At 40.5% G+C, this 16,047-nt stretch overlaps 1 protein-coding gene across 1 annotated transcript; it reads right to left on the bottom strand.

Annotated features, from left to right (window-relative positions):
* Nucleotides 1-2,069: 2,069 nt before the first annotated feature.
* apeh2 (acylaminoacyl-peptide hydrolase 2) lies at nucleotides 2,070-15,657 on the bottom strand. Its single transcript, XM_086026792.1, has 22 exons — nucleotides 15,623-15,657; nucleotides 15,269-15,389; nucleotides 13,108-13,243; nucleotides 11,726-11,801; nucleotides 11,571-11,646; nucleotides 10,995-11,092; nucleotides 10,767-10,901; nucleotides 10,582-10,673; nucleotides 9,990-10,027; nucleotides 9,471-9,592; nucleotides 9,322-9,382; nucleotides 9,017-9,111; nucleotides 7,197-7,248; nucleotides 6,998-7,101; nucleotides 6,685-6,817; nucleotides 6,518-6,601; nucleotides 6,320-6,400; nucleotides 5,693-5,781; nucleotides 5,145-5,338; nucleotides 4,938-5,040; nucleotides 4,324-4,430; nucleotides 2,070-4,118 (listed from the first exon to the last, which is right to left on the bottom strand). The coding sequence occupies exons 1-22, from the start codon at nucleotides 15,629-15,631 to the stop codon at nucleotides 4,019-4,021; spliced, it is 2,106 nt and encodes a 701-aa protein (XP_085882918.1). The 5' UTR covers nucleotides 15,632-15,657; the 3' UTR covers nucleotides 2,070-4,018.
* Between the last annotated feature and the right edge of the window lie 390 nt (nucleotides 15,658-16,047).

Raw genomic sequence — 16,047 nt, 5'->3', positions numbered from 1 at the left:
AAACTGCGAGCCCTGCTTGAGCCATTGTCAACAGAAAGGTACAACATCCTCACAATACTTGCATGGCAGGGTAAGTAACGTAGCTGCTAGTTTGTTTCTGTTGCTTGTTGTATTATATAAAAGGGAATTGAGAAGCACGTCAAATTGTTATGAGCATTGTAGGACTACTTTTAAGTTGCTGAGGGTTTCTATGTAGCGGCCACTTGGATTTTCAAATGAAGATGCTGAGAATTTCAAACGCGTGTCGATAATCTTGTATCGATCTCTCAACGACAACGAGCAAGTCCAACATTCTGCAGCGTGACAATTACATTGTAGTTTCACAAATAATTCAAAACATCAGACTCATATTTACTCGATACAAAAGGATGTCGAAATTCTGATAAATGTATCAGACTCTTACTTCAAATTAAACAAAACCATCGTTTGAAGGAAGAGTGTGATACATTATGTAGTTTTCACGGTGCAAAACAAAAATAACAAATTGTGTCATTGTAGTTTCACAAATAATTCACATATTATTAAAACATCACTCATATTTACTGGATACAAAAGGATGTAGAAATTCTGATCACACTCTTAATTCAAATGAGCCATCGTTATAACACTCTTACTTCATATGAAACAAAACTATCGTTTGAAGAGTGCGATACATTTATCAGAATTTCCTCATTCTTTTGTATCAAGTAAATATGAGTGTGATGTTTATGTGAATTATTTGTGAAACTACAATGACACAATGTTATTTTTGTTTTGCACCGTGAAAACTACATAATAAACAAAAATAATAAATTGTGTCATTGCAGTTACACAAATAATTCACATATTAATTAAAACATCAAACGATTCCTTTTTCTTGTTTGCGATTCATTTGCTTGTTTTTTTTTGCGATTCCTTTTTCTTGTTTCCTTGGTTTTGAGTTTGATAATACTTTTTGTTGTTTGCTTGTGTTATTTGTGATTAAAATGTGTTTTTGAATTTTGTTTGTGATTCCTTTGTTTTTTTCCTTTTTTTGTGTTTGTGATTTGCACTTCAGGGCCACCATAGCAAGCAGCAAGCAATCAAACAAGCAGACCAAATGCTAATTTTGCTGACGCTAATATGTGCCTTCAGCAAAACTCATTTCAGCGCTTGCTACTTTTTGGCTTTGCAATGTTTCAGACCGTGTAATATGGCTGTGGCTTGGAAACGGTGGATTTTTGCCTCATTTTCATTTTATTTTTTTCCTTTTTTTACCTGTTACTCGCAAGCTCCATTTTGAAATTTAAAAAAACAGTGCCATTTGCGTATCTGGTGGAGCACAGCCCCACTTGACCAGACTGCAAAATTACCACTGATCCATGGTCAAATGTAAAATTTCCCATGAAAAAGAAAAAGGTTTTGACTCAAAATGTTTTTAGAACAATTGAAACCTTGTCACCCCTATGGTCTATTATATGAACTATTTATTGTTCTCGACTTTTCTTCCCCTGCAGCCACTTACAGACAGGAAGCTGCAGAACAATCCAACACCAAGAGGTCCTTTGTCCCCTTATGTCCAAAATCACACATGCAGTCTTTCCTGCCTTTGTCCGCCCCCTACATACGGCGAGAGTGAGAACCAGTGTGCGCCTCGTCTCGGAACAATGCTTCGTCTCAGCGCCGCGGCCCACACAGCTGAATACCACGGAAGGCCACGCTGAACGTCTCCCTCTGTCCTTCACACTTGAGTCACTTCTCCTTTCCTATGGTTTCTTCGTCAGCACCGTCTCCATCCCGCTCGTCTCCCGAAATGATGACATCACCCACACCCACGTGACCGTGACCTCATGAGGCTGCAGCTGCAGTCGACGCCACATAATGCGGTGTCGGCCGTATGGCCGGCGGTGTGTCCAAGAAGGTATGTCTGGAAGATAGATTTCATTGTGCGGATGAGAACTTCGCTTGTTTCCAGTAAAGGAAGATCCAAGAATGGAAAGTGATGGGAATTGCTCAAGCTAGGCCATAATCACAGTCGTGACCACATTTTTTGACCTAATAAATCCATGCAATCATCCCTTGTTTATCGTCCATTTACTGATTGTCTACAGCGCTTTTCCTCATTAGGGTCATCATAGGTGAAATGGAGCCTCTCCCAGTCGACATCGGGCGAGAGGCAGGGTTCACCCTGGACTGGTCACTAGCCAGTTGCACAGCACACACCTATGGACAATTTAGTCTTCAATGAACAAAAGGCAGTATCTACTTGTTAAATGTTGATTTAATCTTAATTAATAATAATTTTAACAATTGGAGTTTTCTTCAAGGATCCCTTTTTTTTCTTTACTATCTGTCACTGACCCACATTTGGGTCCCGGCCCATCAGTTGTCACTACTTTACAACTCAGGAAACAGTTAATCCATTGAGTGGGGGTCTCGCCAGCAAGCTTCTGTTTTGTCACTTTAACGTACACTTCCTCTCATGCTTACGTAAATAACACATCATTTCATTCAAGAGATCCGGTGTGGAGTAGTAATGGGATGCAATAGTAATAGTGGGAAAACTGGCAAGATAGTGAGAGGCTGCCCTCTGCTAGACGCTGTAGAAACTACACTTCTATGGAATTCTAGAAAATTAATACATAACTCAGCGGTGGGAAAACTTTTGAGCAGTTATAATAAATGAGATTTTTGTTTTTGTTTTTTAAAAAGTAGTTAAGATGCATGTAAAATTCTTTATTTGGATGAGTCATTTAACATTTTTAATAACATGAAAACCTCTTTGATGTACTAATAAAGCAATGCGCCACAATATTATAGCAATAATGGGAACAGCGTTATCTTGATTGAGAAAATAATTAGTAATTAACGTATTTTTCAGACTATTAAGTCACACTTTTATTCATGGTTTGCCTGTTGGTCTTGTGACTTATAGACAGGTGAAACTTGGAGATCGCTCCCATAGCATAATTGCCAAAGTAATTTTTCAATATTTTTGTAAAACAAGAAAAAGCAAAATTTTTAGAACACACATTGGTATTTTTTTATTGGGTGCTTTTCCTTTCGTTTACTTACGTTTTTGTTAGATATGAATAAAAAAAATGATAATGTGTGTGGCAATTATGCTATGTGGCCTATAGTGTATATTAAAATTAGAGCTCGAAGTGGCACCCAAAATCCCTGTTCCCCGTGTTGACTTTCTGTGCAATACCACCACCCTCTTTCCACCAGCGGTAATGCACCAAAAGTATTTGCCAACCGCTAAAACAGTTGAAGAAATTAAGACAAAGTATTACCACCGGTGGCCACCTTCCTTATACAATGCTAAAGAAGGTGGCAGTAATGCACACCAAAAGTATTTGCCAACCACCCAATTAAAGCCTTACTCAGCCTTAACACACTAGGCAGGGTAGTGGGGGCCCTGTTTGTATCCGCCCCGTCGCCCCCCTTCCAGCTCGGGGCCCAAGGCAATTGCCTAGTATGCCTACCCCATTGCGACATCTTTGACTATGACGTCCAAACACCACTCTGAGAGGAGTGTGTGTGTTCGGAGATGCAGAGCGTGCGCCCCTCCCATTAATTTCCAAACATAGCCTATGTTATAAACCAATCAGCAGCTTGTGCTTTCCATCTGTACTGCCTGACGCACAGGTCTCCAGCACTCTTTTTTCGGGGCACTCTGAATAACCAAATGGCACATTGGCTATGAGTTATTGAACGGTCGGAGTGAAGCAGTGCTTGCTCGGAGCATATTTACGAACGCATCCACGATTAGGGAACGGGCATTTTGGGTGCGAGTCCAAACTCTACAGTTCTTGGTCATGGTTTTTGAAAAATATATTTGCCTCAAAAATGTGACTTATACTCCAGAGTAACTTTTATATTTTTCTCTTCTTCATGATGCATTTTTTTAACTGGTGTGACTTTTACTCCGGAGCAACTTACCGTCCAGATAATATGGTAATTAATAAGTTACTGAAAAAAGTAACTGGGTATAAAACGCCACAACTTCCGTCACTGGGCAAGATAATGACCATGATTGTTTGTTTGTCCATGTGTGTTAGAGGTACTGGTGCAGCCAAAGTGCTATGTTGAGAAAGCACTGGGCCTGGGTGTCCACTCTGGACAGGGAGTGTCCATCTTCTGCAAACCACAATAACCTGCAAAGACAAATACAACAATAATCACCACTGAACATTTGATTCATCTAAGTACCAACATTTTCATGCAATAACAGCTTTTTCTTTCTTTCCACTGTGGCCCTCACACTCATTTTAGACTAAAGCCTTTAAAGAACATCATAAAGAATGAGTCTGGGTGACATGGTGTGTTGTGTGTGAGCATGTAATGCAACCATTGTTGTACCTGACAGGCGACGCCCGACTCTTGAGCACTTTATAGAGCTCCAGACCTTGATGAGGAGACACCCGTCTGTCTCTGCCTCCCAGCATCAAAAGCACTGGAGCCTTGATCTACGTCAAATCACACACATTCTGTTGTTTTAACTTGTCGTCAGTCAGTGACAAACGTTTTGAGAACTAATGTAGTTTATGTGCTCACTGATCAGTCTTAGTGAATGTCTGCATTATTTATCATAACAGTTTCGTCTGGAAAGATTTAAGGCTCAAATGATTTCAAGTGGGATTAGTTATTGCTCTTGAGCAAGGCACCAAACCCCGGGGAGAAAACACGTGGGTCGCTTTATACCAGGAAAACTACAGTACTTTCCTTTACAGGCTGGTTTGATTTCATGAACTGTCTTTGCACTTCAAACGGTAATGTGTTTCATAATAAAATTATCTTAGGGTCGGTGTTAAAAATTAAAAAGTTACAGAGGGTTAGGTTTATGCTTAGAGCTACCTAATACAGCCCCCAATGAGCTAGAGAGGTGAGGTATGAGTGTTGAGGTGTGTCAGTGACTCCGCATTTGACCAGGGAACAAATCGTTTATCTCTATATTACATATTTGCGTATCTGACCTGTGCGGCATGCATGATTGGCGATTTCTCCAACATGGCAGCCAATGCTTCTGCAGTAGGTGTCTGGTTATATGAGTACTGGAAGCCCACACAGGCGTAACGCCTATGGGGACGGGCGGGGGTTTGGGGGGGGGGCCAGAGAGGGGTGAACAGTTAAACAGTTCAAGTGTTGAAAGTTGGGGAGCCAAAGTAAGCAGCCAGTCTCACCAGTCCACAATGTCACTGGTGCCCAGCAAGGTGGCAGCATTGATGACAGGGTTCCTGGCTGCACACGCCCTGTAGAACTCTGGGTACTGAGCTACCAGGTGACAAGACAGGAAGCCGCCGTGGGAACCCCCGAGTACAGCCACGCGACTGGGGTCAAGAGTCGTGTGACTGTGCAGTGCAGCGAGCACGGCCCTCTGGGCAAAACACAGAAAGTAGATGCAATAGGTAGGGAGGTAGGTACAGTGGGTACGCATTCAAGTATTCAGACCCCTTGAAATTTTTCACTTTCTGTTATTGCAGCCATTTGCCAAAATCAAAAAAGTTCATTTTATTTCTCAATGTACACTCAGCACCCCATCTTGACAGAAAAAAAATCAGAAACGTAGAAATTTTTGCAAATTTATGAAAAAAGAAAAACTGAAATATCATGTGGTCATAAGTATTCGACCCTGGGCTCAGTATTGAGTAGAAGGAAGGAAGGAAGGAAGGAAGGAAGGAAGGAAGGAAGGAAGGAAGGAAGGAACAGGTTAGGTTAATTAGATAGCTACCTGGACATCTTTAACATCTTGGCTTCCAATGTGACCGATGAGGGACAGAATGCTGTCCTGGCCAAAGCCTGTCGAGCCGCGGTAGTTTACTGTGGATAAAGGAGCAGAAGATGTCAACAAAGAATCTTTCTTAAAAACAAAAGCACACAGAGAGCACAGGTCTGTAGCAAGGCTTCAAACATTCATCAGCTCATATTGAATGATAAAATACAGTGATCAACCACGTAGGCTCTGAACAGCAAATATAAGGTCAAAATTCAACTTACACTGACGACACGTGATTCACATGTAAGGCTCTGAAGATTTACAATTGTATTTTTCATGTTGAATTTAAATTGCTGCCAAACACAAAATATGCAACAGATCTGGATTTGACATATGTTCTATCACTATCAAACCTGATTTGACATGTTTTTAACGATTTTCTCCTACCAACAACTCTAAATTTATTTTTAAAATTAAAAAAATAAAATCTACCATCTCTGTTGAAAAAAAATCCAAGTTCATAAATATTCATCATATACACAAAAACACAAGGTAATGAGTTATTCTGTTCAAAAATATTGCCAATATAAAAAGGTGGTTTTGAAGTGTTTCTATGGTCAGCGTGTTGCACGTGTGTCCCACCCATGAGCACCGCAAAGCCAAGAGAGACAAGACCAGCTGTGGTGATGTTCCACTCTGCAGCAAACTGGGAGTGTGGCCCACCTGTAGGAAAATGTTGCCTTAAACCAACAGAAGTAGCTTTTGGGACAGCCTGTCAAGCGCAATCAATACAAGAATATAAAGTATTAGTGGAGTTCAGTAAATCCTTATTAGACCTACCATGGATGAAGACCACAAGCGGTGTCTGGGCTCCAAGGAGAGTAGCACATGGTTTAACCAGGACGGCTCCAAACTTTAACCCAGCTAAAGACACGGGATCGGAAAAAGAACAAAATCTTAAGTACTTTAGAACTTTTGGTGCTTTTGTATGTGTGCGTTGATCTCACGATAGTTTTTGTTGTCCTCTTCTGGTAGAGGTTCAACTTCTAGAACAGTCCACAGGAAGTCAAAGGTCATGATGGGCTCCTGGAGTTGGTGCCAGGTCACAGCTTCACCAAGTGAAGGGAGGAAACCCACCACCTACACACACGCGCGGGCACACAAACACACACACATGCATAACAGAGCATTATCAGCGCCATAAAGTCACACACATTTGAAAAAGTTACTTTAATGGATCTCATTATATTGCGCAGGTAAACCTCATGGTGTGGCAAGTGTAAAATATATGTGCCTGTGAGCGTGTGTGCATGTTCTAACCATGGTTGGTGGTGTGTTGGGGCTAGAGCAACACACGACCATCAGGTTATTGTGGATGGTCAGAAGCTTCCAGCTGCCATATGTCTTGGTGGCATCAGACAGGCCTAAAAATGGCACAGCAGGGAAAAAGAATTGTGACATTAGACGCCACTTGAACATGTAGTGTGAATTCAGCCTTGGTGAGAGGTTGGACTTTTACCACTAGAGAGGGAGAAGACTTTCTTTGACCTTCTGTCCACCATGAAGAGATCCTGAAAGACGGGTTGATCGATGATGTCAAGAAGGGGACAGGCAGGAAACTACGTAAAGCTAAATGCCAAACTCCAGCAGTTCAATCATTTCCATAGAGTTGAGAGAATATATACACGTAAGCACTGTTGTATGTTGTATTTGTATGTTTCTGTATTGTTTGTGTTTAAAGAACAGTTGTTTTATGGTTTAAAATGACAGTAATAACAATAATAATTTCTGTTAGCCCATCTATGGTCTTCTCAATTGTATGTTAGCATTAAGCTAGTGGATTTGCATTAATGATAATTGTTGAAAGTACATTTATGTTGCTCACTTATATGATGGTTATTTCTTTTATGGTTTACTGTCAGGCGGCACAGTTAAAGCGGAAATCAACCTAAACATATTTTTTTCAAGAATATGTTCCCAGCAGAACCACTAGTTGAGACACGGTATTCTGATTAATTTTGCGTTTGTGGAATATAAATTAAGCAGGAAAATGCACTCTTTTTTTAGCCATCTCTGGGGGCGGCCATTTTGTCTTCTGTCGACTGAAAATGACATCACAACTGCTCACAACGACCAATCACGGCTGACCTGTTTTCTGAATCTGAGCCGTGATTGGTCGTTGTGAGCAGTTGTGATGTCATTTTCAGTCGACAGAAGACAAAATGGCCGCCCCCAGAGATGGCTCAAATGAGTTGGATTAACACTTATTCCGCAAACACAATATTTATCAGAATGCCCTGTTTCAACGAGTGGGCTTGCATACAACATATTCTTGAAAAAAAATGTTTGCATTGACTTCCACTTTAAACAATCACCAAACAAATTGCTTGAGGCAAGAACACTTTGCCTCCCATTTGGAGAACTAAACACTGCATGTCCAGAAAGGTCAGAATAAAGAGAAAACAAAAACTAAAACCAAGGGGAAAGAGCACTGAAGAAAAACACAAACACACAATCAAAAATACTGGATGCCGATCCGAAAGCTTTAAAATGTGCTCATTTGATTTTAAATCATGAACAGTTAACTCTTTAAGATGGATCTCATTGGAAAAAGTCATGAAGACAAAACAATTTTGGTGACTTGACGAGAAGCTAAGAATAGACATGTGTGACGCTCCTGGGATCAGGAAAACACGAAAACAAGCAGAGGTGGGTAGAGTAGCCAAAAATTGTACTCAAGTAAAAGTACTGTTACTTCAGAATATGACTCAAGTAGAAGTAAAAAGTAGTCATCCAAATAATTACTTGAGTAAAAGTAAAAAAGTAAAAACTACTCAAGTACTGTGGAATTTATTTTTATTTTTTTTAAAACAACCATTCAATCAGACGAAAATACAAAATAATCATCTTCAGGCAAATTAAAGTCCATCCAATCAATAAAATGAATTACATTTAATTCAAGAATAACTTAAAATTATTTTAAGGGAAATCCAAGTACTTAAATACATAATAAAATAATACCGGTACTAGTATAAATAAAATAAATTAATTAAATTAATTAAAAAGTTCATTTTAAATATTTTTTGATCATGAAAATGAAAATAGTTGTCATTTTCTATTTTATCAATAAATTTGGGAAAAATTAGGAGTAGCACAAAATTTCAGCCCCTGTACTATTTTTTTTTAACAGGCTCCGAGGGCAGAACGTAACGGAGTAAACTCTGAAAACAAGTAACATCAATGCTTAAACCGCAAGGGTTAAAGCTGGGGGAAAAAGTTGCAGTTAATAGTCTGAACTTTACGGTAACGTGAATGACACATATGCATAATTTTTTTTACCTTGCGGTTTTGACAGGCGCTGCTGAACACAACTTTCTGACCATCTGCAGACCAACAGCTGGAGGGCAGGGCTTCATAAACACCAGCAAAGCCATCTGGAGCAAAAGTATATTTCCAAATGTGGACTAATTAATACAACAGACAATGATTTGAATTTCATCTGAGCATATATGTGATTGCTGAGAAATTTCACACAGCCAACAGGCCAATGAAATCCATCAATCAAGAGCACTGAATATATGATGATATATCACAATATATCATAAGCCAGAATCCTAAGAGGGGAAAAAAACCATGCCACTTACCACTCCGAGGCCTATGCACAACATCCAACAGTGTGGACGTCTTCCTACTCTTTAGGTCCAACTGTGGAAGATCAAGTACCTGGTAAACTAGTTGAACATACATTATGTCCTCACACATACGAATACTGTACAGTAAATGATGCAGGTACCTGCTGCAGACTGAGGCACTGACTGTGCGGCCCAAAAACCTGCCCCTGCAGGTAGATCAGTGTGGACCCATCTGGACTCAGCCTGGGACAGGACACGGACAGGTTGTCCCCCGTCAAGCACTCTGTTTTGGAAAACGGACATTTTGGAGGATCTGAAATGTTATACTACATACAGTTCTTTCCTCAGAGAAGCCCAGTGATCCGACTCGAATGCGGGTACCGTATATAAAAAGAGTAAATCAGATTGAAATTTCTCATTCCTGTTGAAAATTTTCAGGGATCCCCCAATAAAAAAAAAATAAAAAAACATAATAGTTGAGCCATTAACGTTGCATTGTCAAAGAAGTAATTTCCAACACGTGGATTGGTCAGTCATTCGTAAAAATGACTGACCAATAGTGGATGGATTTGTGACAGAATGTGAAACTGACCAAATTTGGAAAAGGTAGGCTTCCACCCAACAGTGATGACATATCTGTTCAGCAATACATTAGTTAAATGGTGACTTAAGTGACTCACCACAATGACCATCCATGTGGAGCTGGAACAAAGCTGACCTGCAAGAATTAAGAGATTGCAATGCAATATACAGGTACAGGGGTCCTCAGTTTATGACCATCCCGACATTTAGGGTACACAATGATCTAGTTTGTAAAATAAAGCTTCGTGTTTTTATTCCCAACTAGATAATGGGTCGCAAATTTTTGTGCGCAAATGTTTTATTTTTAAAATGGACTGTCCGGTCGGGCCATTTAAGTGACATGAAAAAAAGTGGACGTCAAACTGTTCATTTCAATAATGAAATTGTATTCTATTATTATAAAAGCAATAGTTTCATCGGTTAATCACAAAATGAATTAATACATCTCAACTGGCCTATTTTATGGTGACAAATGGCTAAATTAATGCAACAAATATCCCAGAACTCTTGATAAATGTTCGGTGGGCTGCATTAGTGAATGTCTAGCGTGCTTTCTGCGGACCCGGGGCCACACTTTGCCCATGCCTGCCCGAGATCCTGGGCATTGCTTCCAGCCTAAGTTCGGTGAAATCACTTTATCAGTTATTATTACCAAAGGAAACACAACTTAACATGTAACATGTTTCTAACCTGCGATTGGAGCAGAATTTGAGTCCCAATCTGAAGGGTTCATGAAACCAACCAATAAAAAACACTGATTGGCTTCCTGGAGCCCAGCGAGCCTAGAGGAGACGAAGACCGACACACACATAATTAACATACAAAATATCAAGCACAGTAAGCCATGATAGCTGGAGAGAGAACCCTGCGTTCACCTGTCCTGGTGAGATGTCAGCCGGAATTCCTGGCAACACATCCACTGATCCACTGTGCAGGCTGACCACACAAATGACCGGGGTGCTCTTGTTGGTCAGAGCCTCGCCCCAGTCCTCACAGTATACACTCCTGTCCTGTTTGTACACATGCAAGATGGGATTAAATATTGCATCTGTGTGTGTGTGGTGTGCGCGCGGGTGGGTGTGTGTGCGTGTGTGTCAAAAAACCTTCCCCCATGAAGACTTCTCGTCTGTGATTTTGATCTTCTCAGCTATGTAGAGAAGCTTGCTCTCGCACTCTGACCATGAAAGACCGCCAAATTGGGCTGAGGTCACACAACAAAATCACAGACGATGCTTCATTGCCACTGCAGTCAAATAATAAGAACATATAAGACGTATAGACGAACCTTAAAGTATAAACATAAACCATTCAACAATGCCAGACAAACTTCAAATTGGTATTCTTCAAAACAAATTCCACTTTGAGCTGACTTACTTGCAATAGCTTATTTCAGAATTTTTAGTTATCATGAAACTTTTACAAATTATTTACTGTACAGAAAATATTCGAAGAAACATCCTTCCATTTTCTATACTTCTCAATCGAATCACAGGTGAGCTGGAGGAATTATGTGGAAAGACACAATCACAAATACAAATCTAGGGAAGGAGGAATCATACTTGATGATGTGACAAAATGGACACTATGTTTTATAAACATGTACTATTATGCCGTAAATAGCTAAAAAAGATATTGTAGCTAGACAGCTCACTAGCTACAGGAGTTTGCATGTGTCTCACCATCGTCGTACACGCCGCCATGTATGTTGAGGGCAGTCAGGTTGAGGCATTTCCTGAGACCATGATGGTCCCAAATCTACAAAATTGCAAACAGTGTTAACACACTGCTGGTTTGATGAACAAAATACTCCGAGAAGACCATGTGACCCGCTCACCTCCAGCAGCTGGTGACCACCCGTGTCTCGGACCACAGCCCTCAAACCACCAATGGGCGAAAGACAACTTAGCAATCTACAAGGGGAGAAATTCACATTCCACAAAGATTGCCAAAGGCAAAATGACTTTTTTAACCTCTTCCCGGGCATGCAAGTGTGAAATAAAAGTTAATATTTGTGTAAAAAAGCGAGGTGACTCTCCCCATAAACAAAATCGGTCATATTGTACTGCATCCCCCTTTCCGACAGGAAAATCTACGATATGGAGTCCATATGATTTTTTTTTTAATAGTTGTACCTCTCCCACATGCTTTAAACACATTGAACTTTTTAAAACACTTAAACTTATTAAATAACTTTCTTTAAAGTATTCCTTAGTGCCTTTTTCACTCCCTTGCTGTCACGTGGGAAACGTTAAGACTCTTGACTGCATAGTCTGCAAATAAAAGGTAGTGTGTGCTTCCGTCAAGCTGATTGACAACTGCCAGCTGAATTTCAGTGTAAAACTGCACACAAAAAAAGAATCAAGCACTGTATATTTAAAAAGCAAAATGTTGAACCAAAACCAGATAATTCTATGCAAAGTCCACTAGCTAAATGCTAACATATAATGATAAACGTCACAGACGGGCTCGTGCAATTCAGCATTAATGTTATGGTAATTCTAACCCTTCAAACAACTTCTAATTTCATAAATGGAACAGTTACACCTATAAACAACAATATTCACAGGCATATATTCACTCTGTTTTGTGGGAACGACTACTGTGACTGAACTTAATTGTAGTGTGGGACCTACTCTCTCTTATTCTGGCCCTCCTTTTTCCGGCTCTTCTTCTTCTTGCTCACCCATGGTCTTCTTCATCTATTATGTTGCAAGTCTTCCAGTAGACCTCAGTACTGCTTTTATGTTGCGACACAATATGATACCAAAATAAAGTGGTCTCCTGAGATCTGTAGCCATTCATTCCCACTAACACTCACTTGGTCACCCTTCCTCTGGTACAATAAGTTCATTGTGTCCAATAACAATATAACCTTATTCCGCCATACCTCTCCTTATATGTATACAGTATATATTGTAATTTTGTATATTTGCGAAGTATATTTGCCCATTAATTACTGTGTGCTGTTGTTCTATTGTGTGCTCTTATTATGTGTGCTGCTGGAGTTTTAATTTCCCTGAGGGAGTCATCCCAAGGGATCAGTAAAGTGAAGTCTGAGTCTTCTATTGTAGCATGCAGGGTTTTGGAGTATGGGAGAAAGCCCAAGTATCCAGAAAATAAGGTGCAGAATAATTATATACTTTGCAATATAACAATTAAATACAGTAGTAGCGTGGGTGGTTGCGTGTGTGTATGTGTGTGTGTGTGTGCACTGACTCTCCAGACAAGGGTACACATGGTCCTGGCGGGAGGACTGTCCTGATGTTCTGCTGTTCTCTGGGGGCTGAGATCAGAGTCCACTGTTGCGAGTAACAAAGTCTTGTTGCTCTCACCGCATCAGTCTGACTCCACCCTGAAAATGTATGTCAAGCTATTTGTACACCTTGCCGGGAGTTAAAAGTCAACACCTTTTTTATGTTTTTTTTACAAATTTCTACATAATTTAGGAGTAGAGTGGTTGTCATTCCAGGGGCGGAGTTTGTGAGCGTGTTCCAATTCTACAGCAGTGACATAACAACAATACCGGAAGGTGCCATCATAGGGCTGGGTGATATGGGTTTAAAATAACATCTCAGAATTTTATCATTTAAATCAGATTTCTTATTGACCTCAGCAGAATATTAGCCGACTGGAAGCACATGCATCAGGTCAAAAGTGGGCAACATGTCTTTGGCAAGGTTCAAAGCCATTGATTCCAGGATTGCCTTCCACTGATTACTTGTCATACAGAAAACAATGTGAAAACGTTTTGTTTGGTTGTTTTGCAGCTTCTGCCTTGACACCAATAATTGTGCGTGGATGTGAGAATCGACTACAGTCTTTGTAATGAATGGGGAAAGGGGGTAAGTGACGTATGCCGTAAAGCAGTAAGCACATTTGTATATTTTATGTGTGGCAGGGTTAGAGCCACCGTCCTCAAAGTTGCTTAGTGCCAGTAAAAGCGATACAGACCCACTCAGGCCATACCAAACGTACCATTTAACCAGTGGTAAGTCGAACAGTTATGAAAATATTTTATTATGGTTGAAAACTTACCAAGTGTTGCTTTAAGAGATTTTTTTGTCAAATCATAGCTAGAAATATGATTTGAATCAATAGGGGAACAATCGCAGTATGCAAAATGGTGTCAGCCGTCTGTGACGATTGATCACTCTGATTGACTGTTAGCCAGCAAATTAGTGCATGAAATAGAAGATAGCACACGAAAGCAACGTAATGGATAATAAAAATGGCATTATCTAGTAAATTAAGATCAGAAAAACATTGCTTTTCACTTAGACTTGATAATGCATATACGGTATTATGAGCAGAGATGGGCACTTGCATCCTCCGTCTGCGATCTGAGTACCTTTCCGTCCTTGTCCCTCCGTCCTTGTTCATAAAAATAATCGTCCTCTGACCCCGTCCGTCCGTAAGCACTTATGTCCTTACATTTCATCAGGTTTGGATAGATTTTTCGGTCTAGAGATGTCCCAGACAAGGACATACTTTGCATGCAAAGGGATCAAATTTGTACTCAATGCTAACAGTTAGTTAACAAAACAAAATTGCTGTCCATCTTTTTCCTCGTCAGTGAAATGGGTATCCACTAGAGGGCAGACTACGCCTGTGAGAACAATCCTGCAGGGAGGGAACACATAAAAAAGCACTCTACACTGTGCTGTGCAGGTTTAGTCATGGCTGCTCCGTGGTATCGCGGAAGAGAAGAGTGATCTTTCTTTTTAAAAGAACTCAACACAACACGTCAGACGGCACTTGGCCTGGTTCAGGACGAATAGAGGGACAACTATAAATCCACTTCCGTCCTTGCTTAGTCCGTCCTTTTTAAAAGACTTCTCGTTCGCCGTTTGTCCGTAATCTCTGATTATGAGTGTGTTGTGCAAGTTTTTGGATGTGTGTGTATTTCATTTAATGAAACCCTGACTGAGGATGGTATGATAAACAATAACTTTTCAGTTATGAGGTGTTACGAGCATGCAAACATGTGTGCGTGTGTTTTTGTGCCCACGCTTATGGCCACCCTTGAGTGAAATGTTGTCAACCTGGCCACCCGACTGAACAATTTCTGGCTACACACCTGACCGTTACTCCTGAAAAACAACCATTGGAATGCTTGAAAAAGCCACTAGAGCTATAGCAAATCTTTATCTTGGTAACACCGACTGTGCTGTTGTAAACTAGCGCCTTTGTGTTTGCAGCCAGTGAACTAACAGCATGCATTCTTGTGCCACTTTACAACATATTATATTTGTTTGCGCCCCTGCGCAATCTGGTGCTCAGACTGTCAGTCCGTCGTGAATCGGTACATCCCGAGGACGTCCTGTGAGTGGGCAAGTGTACGGAATGAGGTGGCTATTTAAATTGAATGTACAGGTACCTGCATTCACTGTGATGAGACGACTGTCTGCTTGCTGTTGTTCCCGCACGTCAGCAGACACCGGCGTGGGGAGAGAGATGACTTCTCCGTACACCCTTGTAACTTGTCTGGCCTCCATGGACTCCATGTGTGGGAATACAAACGTCACACTAAACAACACATGAACTATATTTCCCGTTTACAAACAGCGAGCTGGCTCGGACATGAAACAGTCGACACTCAACAGGCTCGGTAAAATTATGTTGACTTATAGAATTTAAAGTCCAAAATGTTGTGAGCATTTATCCACTGGGTTTTCTTTCTACATGTCTCCAGCGGCTCCATGTTTACTTGACGAGCGCGAGGGGACCGTACCATTCTCATCCATTCTGAGGGGTGTACGAGCGAAGGGATGCACCAAGAGGTCGGAGAGGAGAAATGGTCTACTGACTAATAAGTTACTCGACTGTTAATTAGATTGGATTCAATGTATTTATTTGACAAACAGATCAACAACTAATACCGTTAATAGAGTCAATAGAGGGAATTAATTTCATTTTAACAAAAAATGTTTACAGTTGAAATAATCATAGCCAAAAACAAAAGGTTTTGATGCAGTAAACCGTACTTGTGAAATTGGAGCGATATGGTAAGGAGAATGGTATTGGACTGAATGAGCGGCAGTGTTTCGACTGACAGAAGGCCGTTTGTGAAGCCAGGTGATTTGTACTCAACATTTTAGAACATTCCCTGTGGGGTCCCCAATGTGTCAGTGTTGGGCCCCAAATTATTTCTGATAT

This window comes from Filicampus tigris, chromosome 1, assembly GCF_054856515.1.
Source record: "Filicampus tigris isolate MCC_2025a chromosome 1, RoL_Ftig_1.0, whole genome shotgun sequence".
NCBI classification, from domain to species: Eukaryota; Metazoa; Chordata; class Actinopteri; order Syngnathiformes; family Syngnathidae; genus Filicampus; species Filicampus tigris.
Note: the sequence above shows the minus strand (reverse complement) of the source record. Positions and strands in the feature narration are given on the sequence as shown.

Excerpts from the sequence above, each read along its gene's own strand:
- apeh2 (XM_086026792.1), bottom strand. Across the intron at positions 11,093-11,570 it reads TGGCGGCGTGTACGACGATG|CCCAATTTGGCGGTCTTTCA; the intron begins GTGAGACACATG and ends GTGTGACCTCAG. Across the intron at positions 10,028-10,581 it reads AAATTCTGCTCCAATCGCAG|GTCAGCTTTGTTCCAGCTCC; the intron begins GTTAGAAACATG and ends TAATTCTTGCAG.